The sequence below is a fragment of the Nicotiana tabacum genome, chromosome 9 (assembly GCF_000715075.1).
Source record: "Nicotiana tabacum cultivar K326 chromosome 9, ASM71507v2, whole genome shotgun sequence".
Lineage (NCBI taxonomy): Eukaryota > Viridiplantae > Streptophyta > Magnoliopsida > Solanales > Solanaceae > Nicotiana > Nicotiana tabacum.
In genome coordinates, this window is record NC_134088.1 from 18,723,687 (window position 1) to 18,743,242 (window position 19,556).

General features: G+C 35.6%; 1 protein-coding gene, 1 long non-coding RNA gene and 1 other non-coding gene across 5 annotated transcripts; all 3 read left to right on the forward strand.

Annotated features, from left to right (window-relative positions):
- The first annotated feature begins 4,158 nt into the window (after positions 1-4,158).
- Positions 4,159-7,831, forward strand: LOC107779614 (uncharacterized). 3 transcript variants are annotated; one of them, XM_016600069.2, is made up of 3 exons: positions 4,169-4,311; positions 5,280-5,394; positions 7,335-7,831. In XM_016600069.2, exon 3 carries the CDS (start codon positions 7,340-7,342, stop codon positions 7,739-7,741), a length of 402 nt encoding a protein of 133 aa, XP_016455555.1. In that variant the 5' UTR covers positions 4,169-4,311; positions 5,280-5,394; positions 7,335-7,339; the 3' UTR covers positions 7,742-7,831. The 3 variants fall into 3 exon arrangements, with proteins under 3 accessions (XP_016455554.1, XP_016455555.1, XP_016455556.1); XM_016600068.2 differs by lacking the exon at positions 5,280-5,394 and having other exon boundaries at positions 4,159-4,311; XM_016600070.2 differs by lacking the exon at positions 5,280-5,394 and having other exon boundaries at positions 4,197-4,311; positions 7,318-7,831.
- Positions 7,832-10,109: 2,278 nt separating this feature from the next.
- Positions 10,110-16,366, forward strand: LOC142164186 (uncharacterized). The gene is made up of 2 exons (XR_012694792.1): positions 10,110-10,410; positions 16,184-16,366. It is a non-coding gene; the product is annotated as an uncharacterized LOC142164186 (long non-coding RNA).
- On the forward strand, positions 10,245-10,347 carry LOC142164543 (U6 spliceosomal RNA). Its single transcript, XR_012695301.1, has one exon. It is a non-coding gene; the product is annotated as a U6 spliceosomal RNA (small nuclear RNA).
- Positions 16,367-19,556: the final 3,190 nt, after the last annotated feature.

The following is a 19,556-nucleotide window of genomic DNA, read 5'->3' on the forward strand; positions in this document are numbered from 1 at the left end:
CGTCCTCTTCTTTGGTTATGGATCTTCGGGAATGGAGGCCCATTTCATCTTATTATCCTTCACTGGCTTTGGAACGGATGTCAAAGCCTCCTCCTCGATGGATGAGGGCCTCAAAATCGCATCCTTGCCCACACCTACATACGGGAAAATTTATTGAAGTAAAAGGAAAGCGTCCCGTTCGAGCTACCAAAAAATATGAGAAAGGGGCTTACCATGATTTTTGGCCTCCTATAGGCCCTTTGACAAATCACGCCATGAGCACTCGACATATGTGAAGGTCGAAGCCAGATCCCGTACCCAGTTCTTGAGATCAGAAACTGCGCCGGACATCCAGGGAACCGCTGCATCACAAAAAAGGGGATATCGGTGAGAAAAGAAATGAAAGAGCAAAATAGTTGGAGATAACAACAAAATTACACTTACGCTCCATGTTCCACTCCTCGGGAAAAGGCATCTTTTCAATCGGAATCAAGTTCGAAGTCCTTACTTGGATGAACCTGCCCATCCAGCCTCGATCCCTATCCTCGTCTATGCTCAAGAACAAAGCCTTGGTAGCTCGACGCTGAAGTTTAATTAATACTCCTCGAAAAAGGCGAGGGTGGTACAATCAGATGAGATAATCAAGGGTGAAAGGCATCACCTCGATTTTGTTCATGAAGTATCGGATCAAAATAACGATCCGAAAAGAAGGGTGAATCTGGCCTAGGGTTATTAAGTATTTACGATAAAAATCTATGATAACAGGGTCGAGGGGACCTAACGTGAAAGGGTAAGTGTACACACTTAAAAACCCTTTCACGTGAGTAGTAATATCCTCTTCGGGAGACGGTACTACCACTTCTTTGTTCCCCCAGTTACAATCTTTTTTTTATCTGCTCGATATATCCCCCGGTTATCGAACAAATATATCTCGATACGGGCTCACATCGGCCGGAAACCATCGAACCTTTATCGAGTTTGAAATCGAAGGTAAGAACACACGCCGCCGAAACGCACTCCTCAGGCCGTGGATCCACCGGTGCTTTGTCGGCGGCGGATTGGGAAGAAGAAGTTTTTTCTTCTTGGGGGACTGTTTTTGATATCTTCACCATTTTTTGATTTGAAGAAGGTGATAAAGATTTTGTGGTTTTTAAGAAGAATTTTGCAGAAAAGAATCACAGATCTACGAATGAACTCAGAAGAAACTTAGAAAATTTGGAAGATTAAAGACATAAAAGTGATAAATGGTGAAAGGAAGGGCTATTTATAGATTGAAGCAATGACGGTTCAATATCAGCAGTGGCCGACCACCTTCTGACACGCATTAAATGCCTTGGGAAGCTAAACCGACTGACAGATATCATATACGTCATGGTCGGGCTCAATGCAAATGTCAGCTTATATCTGATCGAGACATTGTGAAATCATGTCGTTTCTCGCTACACCCTTCTCGAGAAACAAGGGGACTATCTGTATACGGTAAAAACCGGTTAGTCTTTCGTACGGACTGGTTTGAATGGTAATATATCGGATCGGAGAAGTGTCTTTATAGTATCAGGTTGAGGTCCGAAGTCGGGTCATCAAGCTTTGAGCCCGAAGGATCGATCAACGTCGAGCTCGATGTTATTATCAAGCTCGAATCCAAATCGAACTATGATGCAAAGTAAAGTTATCGAGCTTATGATTCAGAGACCGACCAACACTGACCCCGAGTCAGAATCGAGCTCGAGTTAATATCGAGCTCACAGACAAGAGCCGTTACAATCCCACTAGAGGAGAGAATCTTGGCAGGAATCATAAAAAAGCTGATTTATCATGGGTCTCCCACTATATATTTTTAACTATAAAAAGGATGACTATATTTTTGTAAAGGATAATTTTTTGCTTACAGTGTAATTCAAGCACAATATTCTCCTATATTCAAGGATTATTCTTTTAGGATTCATTAATTGATTCATCTTGCTTAGTCCTAAAAATCATCTTCTTTCCAACCTTGTTTATTTTGCATTCTTAGCAATCCATATTTGATATTTCTATTTATCCTTACGATTTGTATTAAGCGATATCACATATCCTTAGAACTCCGTACAAATTCAACTCTATCCGTTTTTCGGGTAAACATGATTGTCTTAAACATGGCAATAATAATTGAGATCATGGGGAAAGATCATTGGGAGGGGTTATGGAGGTGTGAGAGTTACAATTATAATAGTGATGAGTAAGGTGGAAAATGGACGGGTTGGGCTTAATTTGATTGGGTTAAGATGGTTTAGGTCAATAAATGGGTCATTGCCCATCCCAGCCCAAAGTGTACTTGGGTTAAGATGGGTTGGGTCAAGATGGGCTAAACAGTGGGTCATAGCCCAACCCGCCCAACTTGACTCATGTTTTAGAACCATGCTTATCTTGCATAAACAAAGCCTTTTACATTTTATACACCTATGTATGTTCCTTTCTTTCTTAGCTTCTTCATTATTCATTCCATGCACTGACGATGAATTGCTATATATTTAATTTTAAATTTTTAGCTAAGAAACACATATGGATTAATCTTCTACTCGACTATTCATGAGCTTTTATGACTTTCTAAAACTAAATAAATATTTAAAAGTGTATAGAAAGAAGAAAAAAGCAAAGAAAATAGCGGTTGAAAAAAAAGATAATGTTTCAGAAAATCTTTTGAAGAAATCTTTTGTGCAAGATAAAGGTTTGACTAGTTGAAGTTTTTTTTCCTCGATGTTGGAATTGTTCCATAAATAATTCATTTAGAAAAGAGCCTTCCGGCCACACAAAATTTTCCGAAAACTTCGTTAATTAAATCTTTTAGGAAAAAAACAACTCAGATAATTTTTTGTACAAACTTTGATTTATATCTATTTATGTAGTTATTATTTGTTCTTTACAATGTGACACAAGAAGCCCTATTTCCCACTTAAGAAGTACTTCCTCCTTTCCAAAAAAAAAAAATACTATTAGTATTTTGAGAATCAAAAATATATTTTCTTAAATAACAAATTAGTATTTAAAATTTGTAAGTTCAAAAATATATTTTATGTTATTTCTAAATAAGTAAATTTCACAACTCAAATACAAAATTATTCATATTTACATTAAAACTTAACACCTTGATTCTCATTTTTAAACTTAGATACAACAACTAATGATGGGGCAACTAAGTAAATTTTCAGACAAGCCTTCAGTTGGGTTTTGGGTGAGTTTTATGGGTTGTATTTGTGCTACTTCATGGATCAGAATAGACTATAAAATGATGGGATAACTTGGGCTTAGCCCAAATAGACTCATGAGCTAAAATGTTTGTAGCTCACTCCATTAATCTCTGGGAGGGTTGGACGAGTTGGATGAGTTTGTGCTCAAATTGCCACCTCTAGTGATAAGTAGTGGGAGATTATTTACATTATAGGTGAAATTAGTGGGAGTAGTGAACATCCACATTTACTATTAATAGTTTTACAACATAAGATAATTCTATAAAATAGTCCGTTAAATATATTTTTTTAAAAAGGTTGCCATACAAGGTTTTATAATGGAAATATTATAAAACAATCATAAGGACAATGACCAAGTAGGTGCTAGCGTGACAAAAGAAAAAATATTTCGTATTCTGCAGTACCATATGTACGTTTAGATTGATTTTTAGGTAATACTAAAATCTTATTAATTCATTCTAATAAATGATATTCTTTTCCATGAATTAATTATAATCTTTTATGTAATTTATATATCAAAGTAGTAATAATGACGGATGGATGTCGTACTTGCAGTGGCGGACGCACGTGGTGGCAATCCCGCTTTTATAAGTATTATTGAGTGTTTTGTTTCGATATGACATGATTACTAAAAGAGAGCAAAATATGACCTTTCGGTATGAAGCTGTATTTGTCCCAATTTTTCAATTGTTCATTATATCTTCTATATGTAAGTTTAGGAGCAAATTGATTCATACATATTGAATGATAAAGATATAGATAAATTATTGGATAAATTACGAGAACTTAATGTTTATTTTCATCCTAACATTAATACGATTTACCACCCACAAAAGCTGAATAATTTTGTGGAGTAATTTTTTCCCTTCTTTATCGAGTTAGTTAAAGGGATATATTAACATTTTCATAACTTTGTAAGTTTTTCTAATTTTATTCTAAAACTAAAATATTTCTCGAATACTATTTATATACTTTTATAATTTTGTTTTCATTAATAAGGCGTACGCTCGCAAGTCGCAGCATACCGAAACCCTACGGCCCATACCAATCGCCGGCGACGCCGTTTTTCCATTAACCAACACCGTCCAGCTCCGGCAATTCTCCGGTGAGTCACTTTCCGCCGTCTCTCTCTCTATCTCTTCCTCTTAACTTAATTAATCTTGCTATTGGAAGAGAATGGACACCTCATTTCTTCTCGCAGCTGAGACATTTGAGATTTTGATAACAATTAACGATCTAAATTTCACGCTTTTCTTGCTTCTATTTTGAGAATGTCATAACTAAATGCTGTGTTTTATCCAATTAGTATTCTGCTCTTAGTTGTAGATTCAACTTGATTTGTATTTGTGTTATAAGGTACATTGACATCCTCAATTTGTTCATTTTCTACAATTGAATTAGAAAGGAAGAATTTTGCAAGTTAAAATTATTTTTTTTACTTTCTGGAAAACTTTAATTCTGCTCCTACCAAGTGAAGTATATGTTATTTGCTTATATAGGATAAGCTTAATTGGCGTATTGTAAGATTTCTTTGTTTAGAAATGCCATTGTTTTGGGTGTCCCTCAAGTCTAAATATATTAGGGAACTAGATACTTAATACCTCTCAAGGTTAATATATTAGGGAACTAGATACTTAATACCTCTAATATCAATAACTGCTATTTTGTTTACCAATAAATTATTAGATAGCGATCAAGCTTTATCAGAGAGGTGTCTTACAATTTTGCTGATTTTTTTGTATGGTGAGGCCGTGAGGGGCATCGGAGTCTGTTGCTCAGATACAGAATTTAGACGTCAGATTCGTCATCACCTAAATCTTAGGATTCATGGATATAGGTAGGACTATGGGTACAGGTGTTATGATACAACCAATAAATATATAAGTATATACTTCAACGACTAATCAAAGTTATTAAATTAAAGCTGGTATAATTAAATTTTTTGTAAACAGAATATTTTATTCATTAGTTATCGTATAACAAAAAGTGTTCTAATACTTTATGTGAATATATGTATGATATAGAACCAAAATCAAACCAAATACTCAATGGACTTATACTTCTTGGCCATAGGTGTAGAACCAAATCCACTGCAGATTCCACAGTTACATCCAAACCATAGGGGATCGACATGGGCGCTAGAAAATATTTGGAGGATATCGGCAACATAGGTTGGAGTTATACACAGGTACATCCCATTTTCAGTTCATACAACAGTGCGCCTTTCTTCTCTAGACTTGATTTTGGGACCAACATGACAAGAGAACAATAAAAAAGAAGAAGTTGCACAATGCATACAATCTTGCAACTAATTTTAAGAACTTCAAGTTCGGCATAAGAAAGGGATAATTTTCCCGCTCTCTTTTTCTTGGGGGTGGGGGGGGTTTAGGGGGGGGGTTAGGTAGAGTTGGTAGCGGGTGTTCTGTTTTTGTTATTTAAACCTTTAATTGTTTGATGGAGAGCGTGCTGCTGAACAACTGATCTATACTGGGTTTAACCAACAAATGTGCCTGGCTAAGATGTGCCTGGCTAAGTTGTTCGGACTCTTTACTTTCGATGCCACACCCACGTCGACACGACGTGGGCGTGAGTATGAGATTCATACCGGATTTGATCAATTGATTTCGGATACTTTGACCAAAATCGATGGAGAAATTCGAGACAAATACAATGATTTATGAAATCAATACAGAAGCTAGGGTGAAATTGAGAATAAAAGAGAAACTTTCTGCACAAGCACCATGTAAGTTTTTCACATAATGTCTCATAATTTAGGCATATTTTATTAATTCTATTTTTAGATATTTGTATTAGTTTTACCCGAATTTTCGCATTTGTATTCATACCTGGATCGGTACCCCTGAATCTTTAGATCAAGATCATAAAAAATTCGACTTCTAGATCCACACCTGTATCGGACACTTGCACCTGAGTCCGAGCAACTTAGGTGCCTGACTTGCTTGAGTTGAGTGTCCTAAATGGCTCTGCCTTCTTAATCACAATGGAGCAAGCTGCTTTGAGCGCTGCAGAGAATTTGTTCCTAGTAAAAAGGGCATCCCAGTGCACTAAGTTCCCACTATGCGCGGGGTGCGAGGAAGGGCCTGACCACAAGGGTCTATTGTACGCAGCTTTACCCTGTATTTCTACAAGAGGCTGTTTCCACGGCTTGAACCCCGTGACCTCTTGGTCACATGGCAACAACTTTACCGGTTACGCCTAGAGAATTTGCTCCTAGTAATAATTCTAAATCTTGATCAGTTGATTTTGTTTTGGTATTTGACCCTCTTAAAGGGAGGGAGGGATATGCCAACAAAGATTGGAAGTAGCTGTTATCCATAGATTGGTCATCAAATCAAAATAGGGATCATTCTATCATGATAAAACCTTCATGGTTTCTTTACGATAAAATTTCATCAGGTGGCTACTTCCGGCTGTATTGTGTTTTTACTTTCTGGTAATACCAAGGATAGTTGCATTCATCTGCATTATTTGTATGCAAAAAGTGGTGAGAGATTTATCTATGTTTTTTCTTCACTCATTTAACTTTAAGCTTAAGGGTTGCTTGGTTCATCACATATAACAACCCGCTTGGGTTATTATGGGTGGGTTACTATCCGATGTTTGGTATGTTGAATTAACATAACATGCTTAATTTAGACCCGGATTAAGATTTGTGTCTCAGTTACCAAAGTTTATTATTCACCATTCGTATGTAATGCAAAACATATCTCTAATATTCTACAATGTAAGAATCCACCTTGGAGGAAAATAATAAATGGAAAGAAAGAGTTTAGCAAAAGATGGGGAGGTGTTTCGCGTGTGGTGGGGAAGTGGGGAATAGGTTGCCACTTAACCACAGTGGATAGCGAAGTGGTGGGTTGCTGGGGAATACCACAACTGCAGCGGCGGGGATCAGTGGTCTGAAAAACATCGATTCTGATCCCAGTGTTATGTAGTTAGATATATCCAATGTTATTAATCAATATGTAAAGCTATTCATATGAGGCTGATAAAATGTAAAGCAAGCCAATTCAGAATGCCGTCTTACATTCATTCAAATATTACTTACCTAAAACTTGACGATGTGAATGCTTATAGAGAAGTTACTTAGATTTTATTTTCCCCCAGGAACAATGGCTGGAAAAGCTATGAAATCAGTAGCAAAAGCGGTTGGAGAAAATCAATATCAATGGCAAGAGAAGTTGGCAAAATACAAAAACGAGCTTTCCAAGGGAGTTTGGGGTTACTGGGAACTTGGGGCATGGAAACCACTAGGCATCAGTGCTCGCCATCGAGCTCGCCTACGCAAGGAAGTTCTCCTTGCTGGACAAGATTGGCCATATGATCCAGAGAGGAAGGAAATGAGAACCAAGCAGAAAGGACATAAGTGTGACAGAATATCAGCAGAAAAGCGGGAGAAGACGGCTGAACTGATGCAGAAAATGCCGGAAATGTTAGCTGATTATAGGAAGAGAAAATGGGAGAGGAAGATGAAAGCAGAAGAAGATGCTGCTAGAAGAGCGGTGCAAGAGTAGGTTTTTTACTTAACAACGATGATCTGATAATAGACATGGAATGTTCATAGAGTTTCAGTGATTTGCAGTATCAAATAATTTTGAGCATTATGTCCTTTTGCGTAACTTACCTTAATTTTGGCATTTGAAAACTGGCTCGGCTTTTGTGTAATTTTTGATAAGGTAAAACTGGCTGTGTTTTGTTATTAGAACACTCTTTTAAAAAGGGAAATTACCTAATGAAAACAGAATTATTAGTCCCCTATAAGAAGTAAAGATCTATATTGTTACTACAAAAAAGATTGTTAAAGAATAGAATTGCTGGGGATTTACCTCGAACAAATTTATTTGTTAACAAACTATTCAAATCCTGTCCTGTTTGAATTTCTCTTTTTAACTCCACGACACTTTAAAAAAAAAAATGGTAGTATTTTGGGGTGTACATGTCGGGTTGGTTTGGATTTTTCAATTATCAAACCAAATCAATGGTGTCGGATTTTTAAATTTATAAATCAAATCAAACCAACAAAGTCGGGTTTTTCAATCTCCGTTTTTTTCGGGTTTTCGGGTTTTTTTTTCTGGTAAAGTCTTCATAGCATAAAATATATAACTTGTGCTCCAAATATTTTTTAAGTCCTAGTAAAATACAACTATATAATGTGTTTTCCAAATAACTAACACAATAATATGAGATAAGTCATAGCATTATACTAAAATATTCAATAACAAATATAAAATAATAAAATACACAAAAACAATATTGCTAATTAATAAGTCATAATGAAAATTAACATAATCTAAAAATACTATATAGGTCATGCTAAAATAAGTATAGCTAATAAGTACTAATATTAATTACATAACTAAGCACTAAAGAAAAAGATAAACTAAGTTATGCATTTTCATTATAAACCAATGTAAAGCTAAAATAATTATCCAACAATATCATCATTCCTAGTATTGAATTGAATTTCTTTTGTTAGCATTAGTATTGATTTGAACTTTGTTTGAGTAACTACATTTATCGGGTATAAAATTTATTTACCATTCAAGAATGTTAAGTCTAAACTTGAAATAATACGTTAAAAGATAAAATTATAAAAAAGTGTAAGAAATATTTATAAATTACACTATAATAAATATTATATGTATAAAATATTTTTAAAAATTATATAAATGTACTATCGGATTGGTTTGGTTTGGTTTGGTTTCAGTTTGACTTTTTTTAGTTAAAACTAAATCAAACCAATTATGGTCGGATTTTATTTTCCAATACCAAACCACATCATTTTTTTTTTCCAGTTTAATTCAGATTATCGATTTGATTCGGTTTATCGATTTTCTTTGTACACCCCAATAGTATTAAGACTTGCGTCGATGGCATACCGAGCCAATCTATCCGCCACCATGTTAAGCTCCCGAAATGTCTACTTGAATTAACACTTACAACTTGTTGTCAACCTTTAATAGTCAACTATCGCGAAATCACTAATCTAGTACTTGATCCAGAAAATGATTTTCCTTGGCCAACGTTTTCTGAATATTTTGCACTTTTTATGCCAGCTTCGTTTTTTCTCAAATTGTAATGGAGGAGTCTTCCTCTCTAACTTTATTCTAGCAACTGTAAAGTTGATAGTAGGCAATTTTTGTATAAAGATGAACAATACATCGTACATGTAAACAGAAAGTGGTTTGGACATAGTACCTAACTTTTTATATTTTTGCCGAATGAAATAAACAGGTTGAGATCAGCCTAAACTCCACCATCATATAGTGGATTTGATTAAAAAAAAAGTGAAAAAAGAAAGGGAATTAGATACATTCCTTACTCTACAAAACATATATGCAAAAATTCTAGCTATTTAGTAAGGGTTAGACTTAATTATAAAGAAAAATCTATTGTCAATAGAGATTGCAAAGATATCGTTACTATGTTGACTAATGATAACAATCCTTGCTCGAATATTATTGAGGATTACATGGTTATGTGGAGGACGACAAGAAACATGCAAGTTTTTGAGAGCTTAAGAATCTATCATTTTTCAATCACTTTTGTATTATCTTATTTGGAAAATTTATTAACCACATACTATGGATTCTAGACAAATCTATTCCTATACTATAAATGAGGATAACCATGGAGCTCATGGTCAACATGTCTGCCTGGCCAAGGATAAAATTGTAATTTGGAAGTTACAAAGTTTGCCCACCCAATTGCTTAAACTAAAAAATCCATTGGAGGCATAATATATGTGTATACTTGTGTATAACCAATGTACAATTTATATATATGGTTAGAAAAAGTAAACAATGAATATGGTCGGCTATTTATGTAAAGATCCCTTTCTTTTTCCTACTGGCCCAAGTTCCTTTTCATCGTAGTGTAGTCCAGAAGCAGCCCATTTCGTAAAATAGTCCATTTTCTGGTTCTATTCCAAGTTTCCAACCAAACCAGCTAGTCCCACACCGACCAAACGCTAAAAGTCTTTGCAATTCATATAGCGGAAGCAGAATAAGTGAGTTTGTCCCTTCGGGGACATCCGATAAAATTGGAACGATACAGAGAAGATTAGCATGGCCCCTGCGCAAGGATGACACGCACAAATCGAGAAATGGTCCAAATTTTTTTCTCCAAACAATCCGCCATTTTTTATCTCCTTTGCGACCTAGGTTAAAACCTTCAATCTGAGGTCAGTTGCTTTCTTTTTTACTTATTTATTATTGTCCTTCTTATCTCCATAGCTTCTTTTTGCGACCTAGGTTTTTGTTGGAATCTTCTTGCTTTCTTATTTATTTATTTATTTATTTGTACATCTTTGTTTATGTAAATGTTAAAAAACCTTCTTGCTTTGTTGGTTAAATGGCTATGGAGATTCGGGGTGGAGGAACAAGCGTTTTGGAGAGGGGTAATAGTAGACAAATATGGGGTGCTGGACGGGGCGGGGGCGGGGGCGGGGGCGGGGGGTGGGCAGAAGTAAGGACGTCAATTTGCTTTATGGGTGTGCGTTATGGAGGAATATTATGAAGTGATGGGTAGAATTTAGTGGCAATGTATCATTCGGGGTGGGGATAACATGTCGAAAGATGAATTCCCGAGCATTTACACCGTATCATGCCAAAGGGAGCTGACAGTTCAACAAATTAGGGTGATGCAAGGTGGAGAGATTTTCTGCGATTTGAGTTTTAGGAGGAATTTCCATGATTGGGAGGTGACTGAGTTTCAAAGATTGTTAGGGTTGCTTCACATCAATTGTAACAGATGGCCACGATGCATTGAGGTGGGGTTTGGGGAGTAACAGAGTTTTTTTTTTAGTTAAGTCTTTCTATGAAAAGCTATTGGTTAGGGAGGAGGATGCCTTAGGAAGGTGTGCTTCTTCACTTGGTTAGCTGCTAGAGGGGCGATCTTGACGGCCTAGAATCTTAGAAAGCAGAAGGTTGTTTGCCTTAGTTGATGGTTTATGTGTAAGGAGGCGAGTGATATATTGAGGTCTACCTTCGAGATTATGGTCGGATATATTTTGTTGGTTTGGTATCTCATGGGTGATGTCGAGAACCGTAAAGGAATTAATGTTTAGCTGGAAGAGCGGGAGAAGGAGGAGAAGGCGCCGAGCTTGGATTGTTGCTCCATTAGCACTCTAGAAGTCATATGGGTGATTTGGAGAGAAAGAAACGGAAGAGCTTTTGAAGAGGTAGAGAGAGTTTCACTCAGTTGAGGAGTAGCCTCCGATCCCTTATTTTCTTTTGTTACACCCATGAAGTTCCTTGTTGTATAGAAGATTAGGTTACTTTCGTAGAGAAATCATGTATTGTGTTGGTTTTCTACTTTTTGGTATACTTCTTGTATTCAACCGCTTTTGTTTTTGGCCCTCTTATTAATGAAAAAGTTTATTTACTTGATCCAAAAAAAAAAAAATTACTAAGCTTGAATGGTTGATGGTACCAAATTGCCTCTAGCCAGAAAACTGAGTAAGTTGCTGTAATGGACAAGGAAAGCTCAGCATTCTCTCTTGAACAGGACAAAGCTGAAGGTCTCATTAACTCCACATATACTTCACGAATAATTTTGTTTTGTCTTTTGTTGAGATAAACCCTTAATTACACAAAAATTTATGTTGACTCTCTACCGGATCAATAAGGACATCAATATGCCTGATTCTTCTTGATCAAACTATTATAGACTAAGAAGCTGATCCAAAATTGACACTCCGAATGCCAAATATTCCTCTTCAATTAAGTTGTTTTGCATCTACGTGATTTAAGGTTGCTGGCTGGAAACTTTGCCCTCTCTTTTGAGAATTGTCATCATGTGTATCTTCCTTAACATGGAACACATCGCTCTTACAGCTGCAAAACCTTTATCCGGTAATTGGGAAATTTTACCTGGTAAAAAAAATACAGAAATATTAAGAAATAAAGGAAGACTTTGCAAGAATTCGCAAGTCGGATGACCATTTGAGAAATTCAAAAATTTAGGGGGCAGCATGGCATGTCCCCGTTATGCTTAATTTCCACGATTTAACTTCTATTCGTTCCCCTCGCTCTCTCCTCCCTATTCTGTCTTTTCAAAGCAAATACACCCTGCATATGGTGTTGTGATTTTTGTACTTTCTTGAAATACTTTCAGATCTCACACCATTGGCAAAAGAAAATGTGGGAAGAAAAGTAAACCTTGTTTACCATCCTGGTGGTGCAGCAAAGTTTGACTCCCTTTGCTCGAACCTGCATAAATGAGATATCCACCAAAGTTTTCTTGGAGGTTTTCCAGGTGATTAATTGAACTCACATTACTGTTTGTTTTGGAGTTGATTGGGAGTATCACGAATAGAGCAAGGAGCCTTTGGGTGTACTTGGCTTTTGTGATCAGGTCCTGTATTTATTCCACTATTTTGGTCGCTTTGAACAGGCTGTATCTCTAGCTGTGGTCCTGTTCTTTTGTTGAGCACATAAAACCTTGAACTTTTTCCATTGCTTTTGTTAATGGATAAGACAATCAAATCCAACAGGCTTCAGTCTTGTCTTTTACTTTGTTAAATGATATTCCCTTTGCCCTCACTGTCGCCTTTTTCATCATTGTCACATTTCCTTCCCCACGTCATGGTCTAAAGAAGCCTATCCCTAACGAAGTTAAGCTTTAGGTATAGTGGTCTGCAAAGTTGTTTCCATTCCCAAACTTAAGTGATGGTATGTATAAGGTGACCTTGGTTTGGTTTTTTCATAACTTTAAGGGGTTGCAGGCTCTAGATTCTAGGTTTTTGGCTGTATCTTAACTTTTCATTTAGTTCATCTAATGTCGCTTCCTTTAGAGGCCTCTATTTAGGTTAATGCACGAGCCACTGTTGATGGTGGTTTATGATCCATAACAACTATGATTGCATGTTTTAAACTAATGCAGACCAAGTGAGAGTGCGGGGCATTACGTTACCTACAGATATGTTGTCTGGGCTGGTCTATAAGATCTTTTGCCATCTCAAATGGAGTAAAGTAGATAGAAATTATGTTTACCATGATGGTATAATCCTAGAATTAGTCTTTAGTTGTCAAGTAACGAGTGTCGTTGTGATGAACTATCGGATCAACAGTACTGTGAGGTCCAGAATGTATTTATAAGTTTGCGTAATATTCTCCTGGAATTCATGTAACATGCTCTTGATTATGTAATAAGTTCTCTTGGTTCGGCATGGATGTTCAAAATTCTCTTTTTATTAAGAAAAAGGAAGATTCTTTAATTTACTTATTTACTTTGTAACCTCTTTGGTTCATTAACTACAAAAGTATTAGAAGACACCGAATATTCAATTGCATAAAGACGTGGTAAAAGGGATATGTAATATTGTAAGCACTATAAGAGAAGATCTGCATGTACATGTAGTGAAAGCACACGTAAACTCTGTATAGAAAAGATTACATATTTTTATATACTAAATTTATATAAATTGGGAAGTAACTCTATCACCAAATCCTCCAGTTTACTTCATTAATTTTACGCTCGGTCCATGCTTAAAATACTAAGAACATTTATGAGGATAGAGGTTAGAGGATGTTGTCTTCTTATTAATCAAGAGCAAGGTTTAGAAAGCCCCATTGAGGTAGATAGATTTTTCATCGAGGAAAACTTAGATTAAAAAAGGTTTGAAGTTGCCTAAGATTGGGTCCGAAAATCAGTTGGCTGATATTCTTACTAAAGCATTGTCAAGCCAAATATTCTCAAAATGCCTTAGCAAGTTGGGCATGGATGATATCTATGAACCAACTGAGGAGGAGTGTTGAGATTTTCGGAAATATTCTCTGAGATCTTCTCTCCCTAAATATTGTTTCACACAAGGGAATGTCAATAATATTAATATACTCTCTAATTTTCAAGTCTGTTCACTGTAGCAAAGTTCTCTCTGCTTGACCCTGAAAAGCTGAGGATTTGTTTCTTGTGTTTTTTAATATTTCTGGCTTTCCGTCTCTCAAATTTGTTCTAAAAGTATGTCAGAACAAATATGCGTATATCAAACGTAACAAAGGGGAACCAATACATGGACTTTTTCCCCCTCTGCCTTTATTTACAATCCTGCTTCTTTCATAAGCCTCTGTATGACATTTCAGTGATACTTTACCCCTCCATCTTTATGAGTTTGAACAGACACCAACATTACTTGTGCTTCATTATCATACTTCACTGGCAACTGTTCCCAATATTAGCACTAATCAAGCTGCTCTTCTCGCCTTGAAATGTCACATTTCTTTTCATCCTAACAATATCTTAGCAAGAAATTGGTCTTCTAATTCCAGCCCAGTTTGCAGCTGGATTGGCATTGGCTCTCGCCACCATCGAGTGATAGCTTTAAATATTTTCTAGCATGAAACTTCAAGGTACCATTCCTCCACACATTGGAAACCTCTCATTTCTTGCTTCCCTCAACATCCGCAACGACACTTTTGGTGGAGATTTACCAAAAGAGATGGCTCATTTACAGAGGTTGAAAGTGATTGATGTCACAAGCAATAACTTCATTGGTGCCATCCCATCACTTCTAAATTTCTATTGCCTACGTAACCAATAAGAATTACATGGGGAACCAATACCATGCTTTCTTAATGGTGATTTGGTATCAATCTTTTCCTAATTAAGTCTGCCTGCTAAATTTTTGCTTACGAATGCTTTAAAATATTGTTTTGCATTTCTGCACAGAATTTTTCCATTTTTGGGCAACATTCTGTATTTTCGCATAGTGTTTTGCATTTCTGGACAGTGTTTCTGCATTTCTGCACAGTTTTGTGTCGTGTGCTTTATTTTTGTTGTTAAGATAATAGCTAGAGCTTTACATATTTGTGTGAGAAGAAATTTTGAAATTAGTGACAAGCAAGAGCATGTGCTGCAAGCATGTAATATAAGTACTGATTCTTTTTTGGTTATGGGAATATCTTGGCCAGTATGATGACCATAAAAATATCCAATTTCTTTTCTTTTCTCTTGTCATTTTCAGATCTACTAAAAATAAAAATCATACAAATCTACTACAATTGGTATAGCTCTCCCACATTGGATGGGGATGGGGCCATTGGTCTCCTTATATGGTCTTGGGCTCCTCACCTCTCGAGCTAACTTTTAAGATTGAGTTAGGCCCAAGGTTCTTTCTTTGTGATAGTATCGGAGTCAAGCCCATCCCAATTCATTGTTTGCCAATGCCAATGTTGGGCCCCACACTAGATGTCCAGTCCTGGGCATTGCCGCCAGTCTCACATCGGATGGGGATAGGGCCATTGATCTCCTTATATGGTCTTGGGCAATTCTCACCTCTCGAGCTAGCTTTTGGGGTTGAGTTATCAACCAAATTGGTGAATTTCTTGCCTGATATTGTGACAATGTATTGTAAATGTCCAACTGCTGTTAGTCTTAAGCTTTGTCAGATGCTTATGGACCAACAACTTTAACTATGATGGTTGTTGAAGAAATATGAGAAACTCTACTTAGGTTTTTACTTTCTATTAACCTCCAAATATATTTCTAGAATGCTGTTAGCATTCATGTTCTCACACATTGCAAAATCGATCAACTGCTAGATAGTATTTTCCTAATATGTTTTTTTAACTTCTGTGTCTGTATCAGCTATCTTATAGACTACTATCATCTCTAAGAGAAATTCCCTCTGCACTTAGAGCTCAGCATTATGCTTTATTTGATTTGTCAATTTTTAACACATTGACAGATATAATGAGAGAATTTGTGAATATTTTATAAACCAAAATAGCTGGTAAGAGTACCACAATTGTTCAAGCCATGCTTAGACAAGGTTTCACTCATGCATGAATGAGGCAAGATTTGCTTCTTCTGTGTATACCCCATGATTTACCATTGCTAGTTACTCTTATTCATTTAAACTTCTGCTTGTTATGAATGTGATTTAGAGTTAATGGAAAAGTCAAAATATTGTTGATTGATGATTCTTTGTTCTTGTTTTTTTCTTTTTCCAATAGCAAGGATCAGGTTCTTCAAAATGAGAATTGAAGTCGACCAAGGATAAGATGGTGTTTGAAGACAGAGGAGAAGATCCCTATTTTTCTACTTAGACGCTGAAAATGTCTAACAGATACATGTCTATAAATGCTTGTGAACTGTACTAACAAATCATTTCGCAAATTTTACCCGCCATAGCTAAATCTAAGATCTATTTGTGGATGATAACTACCTTATAATTTAATTACTTTTCATAACTACAAAGACTTTTCAATTTACCCATCATAGCCATGCCAAATACATAGAGTAATTTCAGTGTATCAATCTTTTCCCTCAATCCTCTCTCTCTTCTCCCTCGACTCTCTCCTTTTTCCCTCTCTCTTCGTCCTCGGCAAGGTCTCCGTCTAACCCCGTCGCTGCCAGTCATCTTCTCCGTCAGAGCTCTATTGGAGCCCAACTAAACACGCTACTAGAAAAATGCTATTTTTCGACTACGGATTCCGAGTACAAAATAGTAGTCGTAATTTTGCGACAATAATCGTCTCTTTCTTTCTCTTTCTCTTTCTCTCTCCCTCTCTCTATTCCCTTCTCTCATCTCCACCGTCAGATCCAGATCTAAAAATCAAGAAGTCGCGATGGGTCCATTACGAGCGGCTAAAACAATGGAGGAGGAAGATCGGAGGCGTCACCAGATCTGGATCTAACAGAGATGCCGAAATATGTAGCTTCTTCCCTTTCTTTGTATCTCACATATGTGTGTGTTCGTTTGACCGAATTTGGTAAATACAACGTGATAGTGTATTCTTAGCTTGGTCGGATTTTTTGTCGTCTCCATTTTTAAGTTTAAAACAATGTATACAGCTTTTTGCTTGGCCGGAAGACGCCATCTCCGGGGAACTTTCTTTTCTTCTTTGTTATTGCATTGTATTATGTACAAATACACTTAAATTTGAGTGTGTTATGTATTTTTCAATGCAAATACAATATATATTTTTTCTATTTTTACATGTACTTGTGTATTTCGAAGGTTATTTTTTGTGGCAGATACCTGTATTTTTTAAATTTTTGTTGCTTGAATGCAACCGAATTAAATACAGTGAATTGAACACAATGTAAAAGTAGCTACGAATGAATACAGTAAAATTGAATACAACCGAATATCACTGTATTTTTAAATTTTTGTTATTTGAATACAATCGAATTGAATACAATATAAAATATATATGAACGAATACATCCGAACTGAATACAATGTATACAACCAAATAGAATACAACAACATACATCCTATGGCAAGCAATTAGTAGCCACATAATGTAATTAACTAAATTATGGCTACGCCCGACAATAAACCTTCAAACAATAGTTATTTCTGAAAAATCTCCAATCATTTCCTCCATGATGGGCTTCTTTTTCTTTTAATTAGTTTTATTTTCTTTTTGAAATTTTAAATTTTGAATGAAATAATTTTTTCATTTGGCCCACGAGTCAGCCCAGTCCAACCTCGGTCAAGCATCAAAGACCGCCGAGCTGACTTGCCGAGCTTATAAACCTCAATTTTAAAAGGGCTCAAAAAATCTTAGCCCAAGCCAATCTAAATAAAGAGTTAAGCTGAACTGACCCAACGGGTCAAGTCCATGTTGACGGCTCTACTTTCTTCTACCTTGAAAACTTTGAAATTCTCCTATATGATGTTCTTCGCCCATCACTTTAAGAAGATGTCTATTGTTTTGCTTCTTTGTTTATGATATAAGCATTGATAATTGATCATTACTTCGTAATTTTATAGTTTTTTTTTGGATCAAGAAGACTAAACACCGTAAAGAAACGCATTACTGTTTGCCAATATATGTAAATAACTCTCCCTATATGATGTAAAGAATATAACACTTACATCTTGTTTGGATGGTTGTTACCTATCGTTTTATAATGTATTGTATTGTATTTTACTATATTGTATTGTATTATATCGTTTTATGAATACAGTATTTGGATAGATCGTATTGTTTGTTGTTGTTAAATAATATTTTCCTATTTGGTTTGATTGTATCGTACTGTATTGTAACTGATAAATTTACTAAAATATTCTTAATTGTTAAATATTAAATTTATCAAGAATTACGCATAAAAATAATTTAAGAAGACATATTTCTACTAATTTATCACCAAATATGTCTTTAACTATCATTACAAAAAGAATAAAGAACTATGATAAAGAAAGGAACGAGAATTGGCAGAACAAAGGAACAAAGAATTGGAGTTAAAGTAATTAGAATTGGAGTTAAAATCACATTAGGAGAAAAAAGAAGAAGAAGAAGGCAAAACCTATACGTTCTATGTTGGAGTTGGAGCGGCAGAGGTTCTGGCAAAAAATAGACTAAGACAAAGTAGGTTATAGGTTGGAGATTTGGAGTTAAAATAATAAAAAAAGTTAAAGGGTTAAATAGAATTATAGAGTAATAAGATAGGGTATAATTGGAAAGAAAAATAGGAAACAATCCCTGATGAAATTCGAATACAAACATAGAGCCTACGCATCGGAATATTAATAGGAACGTGCCTTCAACCATTATTATTCAAGCGTTGTAGGGAATCGCCTTTAAATCCTTTAGCAGAAAACCTAGAGAGTCTTCTAGTTGTGCCTATCATAGAATGCCAGACTGATGGAGTCACATGCGTATTTACAGGTAGGCTAGGGACTCTAAGGCAAATACTTTAGTCCTAGGGACTTCTCTATAAATTATATTTTCCCTAGGGACTCCTAATAAAAAATGTTTCTTTCCATAAAATAAAAAAAATACCATATATGCATAACTATAGAATATTATCTAATATATTATTTCCTTTGGGAGACAAGGTAAATAATTTATTACCTTATATGTGGACCACATTAGAAGTCTCTAGAAGAGACAGTAAATTTCTAACATCCTCCCACTTGGCTTACATATTAAAATCATATAATCCTTTATGAGAGATAAATATATAATATGGCCATAGACTTCATCACTCAACTAAAAGTTATGCAACAATCACTTTAGCTAGAACATATCATTACATGAATCATGGCGGTCATGCTCTTAAACAAACAATTCCTTCCATGTATTACAATGTACAATATGTTCTAACAAAGTGTCAACAACTTTATGAATGAACTTAATATAAGTCATTTAGAGTCCAACTTTATTGTCCAATGATCACAAAATAATACATGAAAAACCAAAGTGTGCACTGTCATGTATATCAAATAAACATAATGTCTAGACAAACTGTTAGAGAATAAAGCAAGGCTAAATTGAGCTACTAAGACCCATATGGGTTACATGATCCTTGAAAATATTAGCCGGCAGACCTTTAGTCAAAGGATCAGCAATCATCAGAGTAGTACTAACATGC

Excerpts from the sequence above, each read along its gene's own strand:
- LOC107779614 (XM_016600068.2), top strand. The coding sequence starts at position 7,340 with ATGGCTGGAAAAGCTATGAAATCAGTAGCAAAAGCGGTTGGAGAAAAT.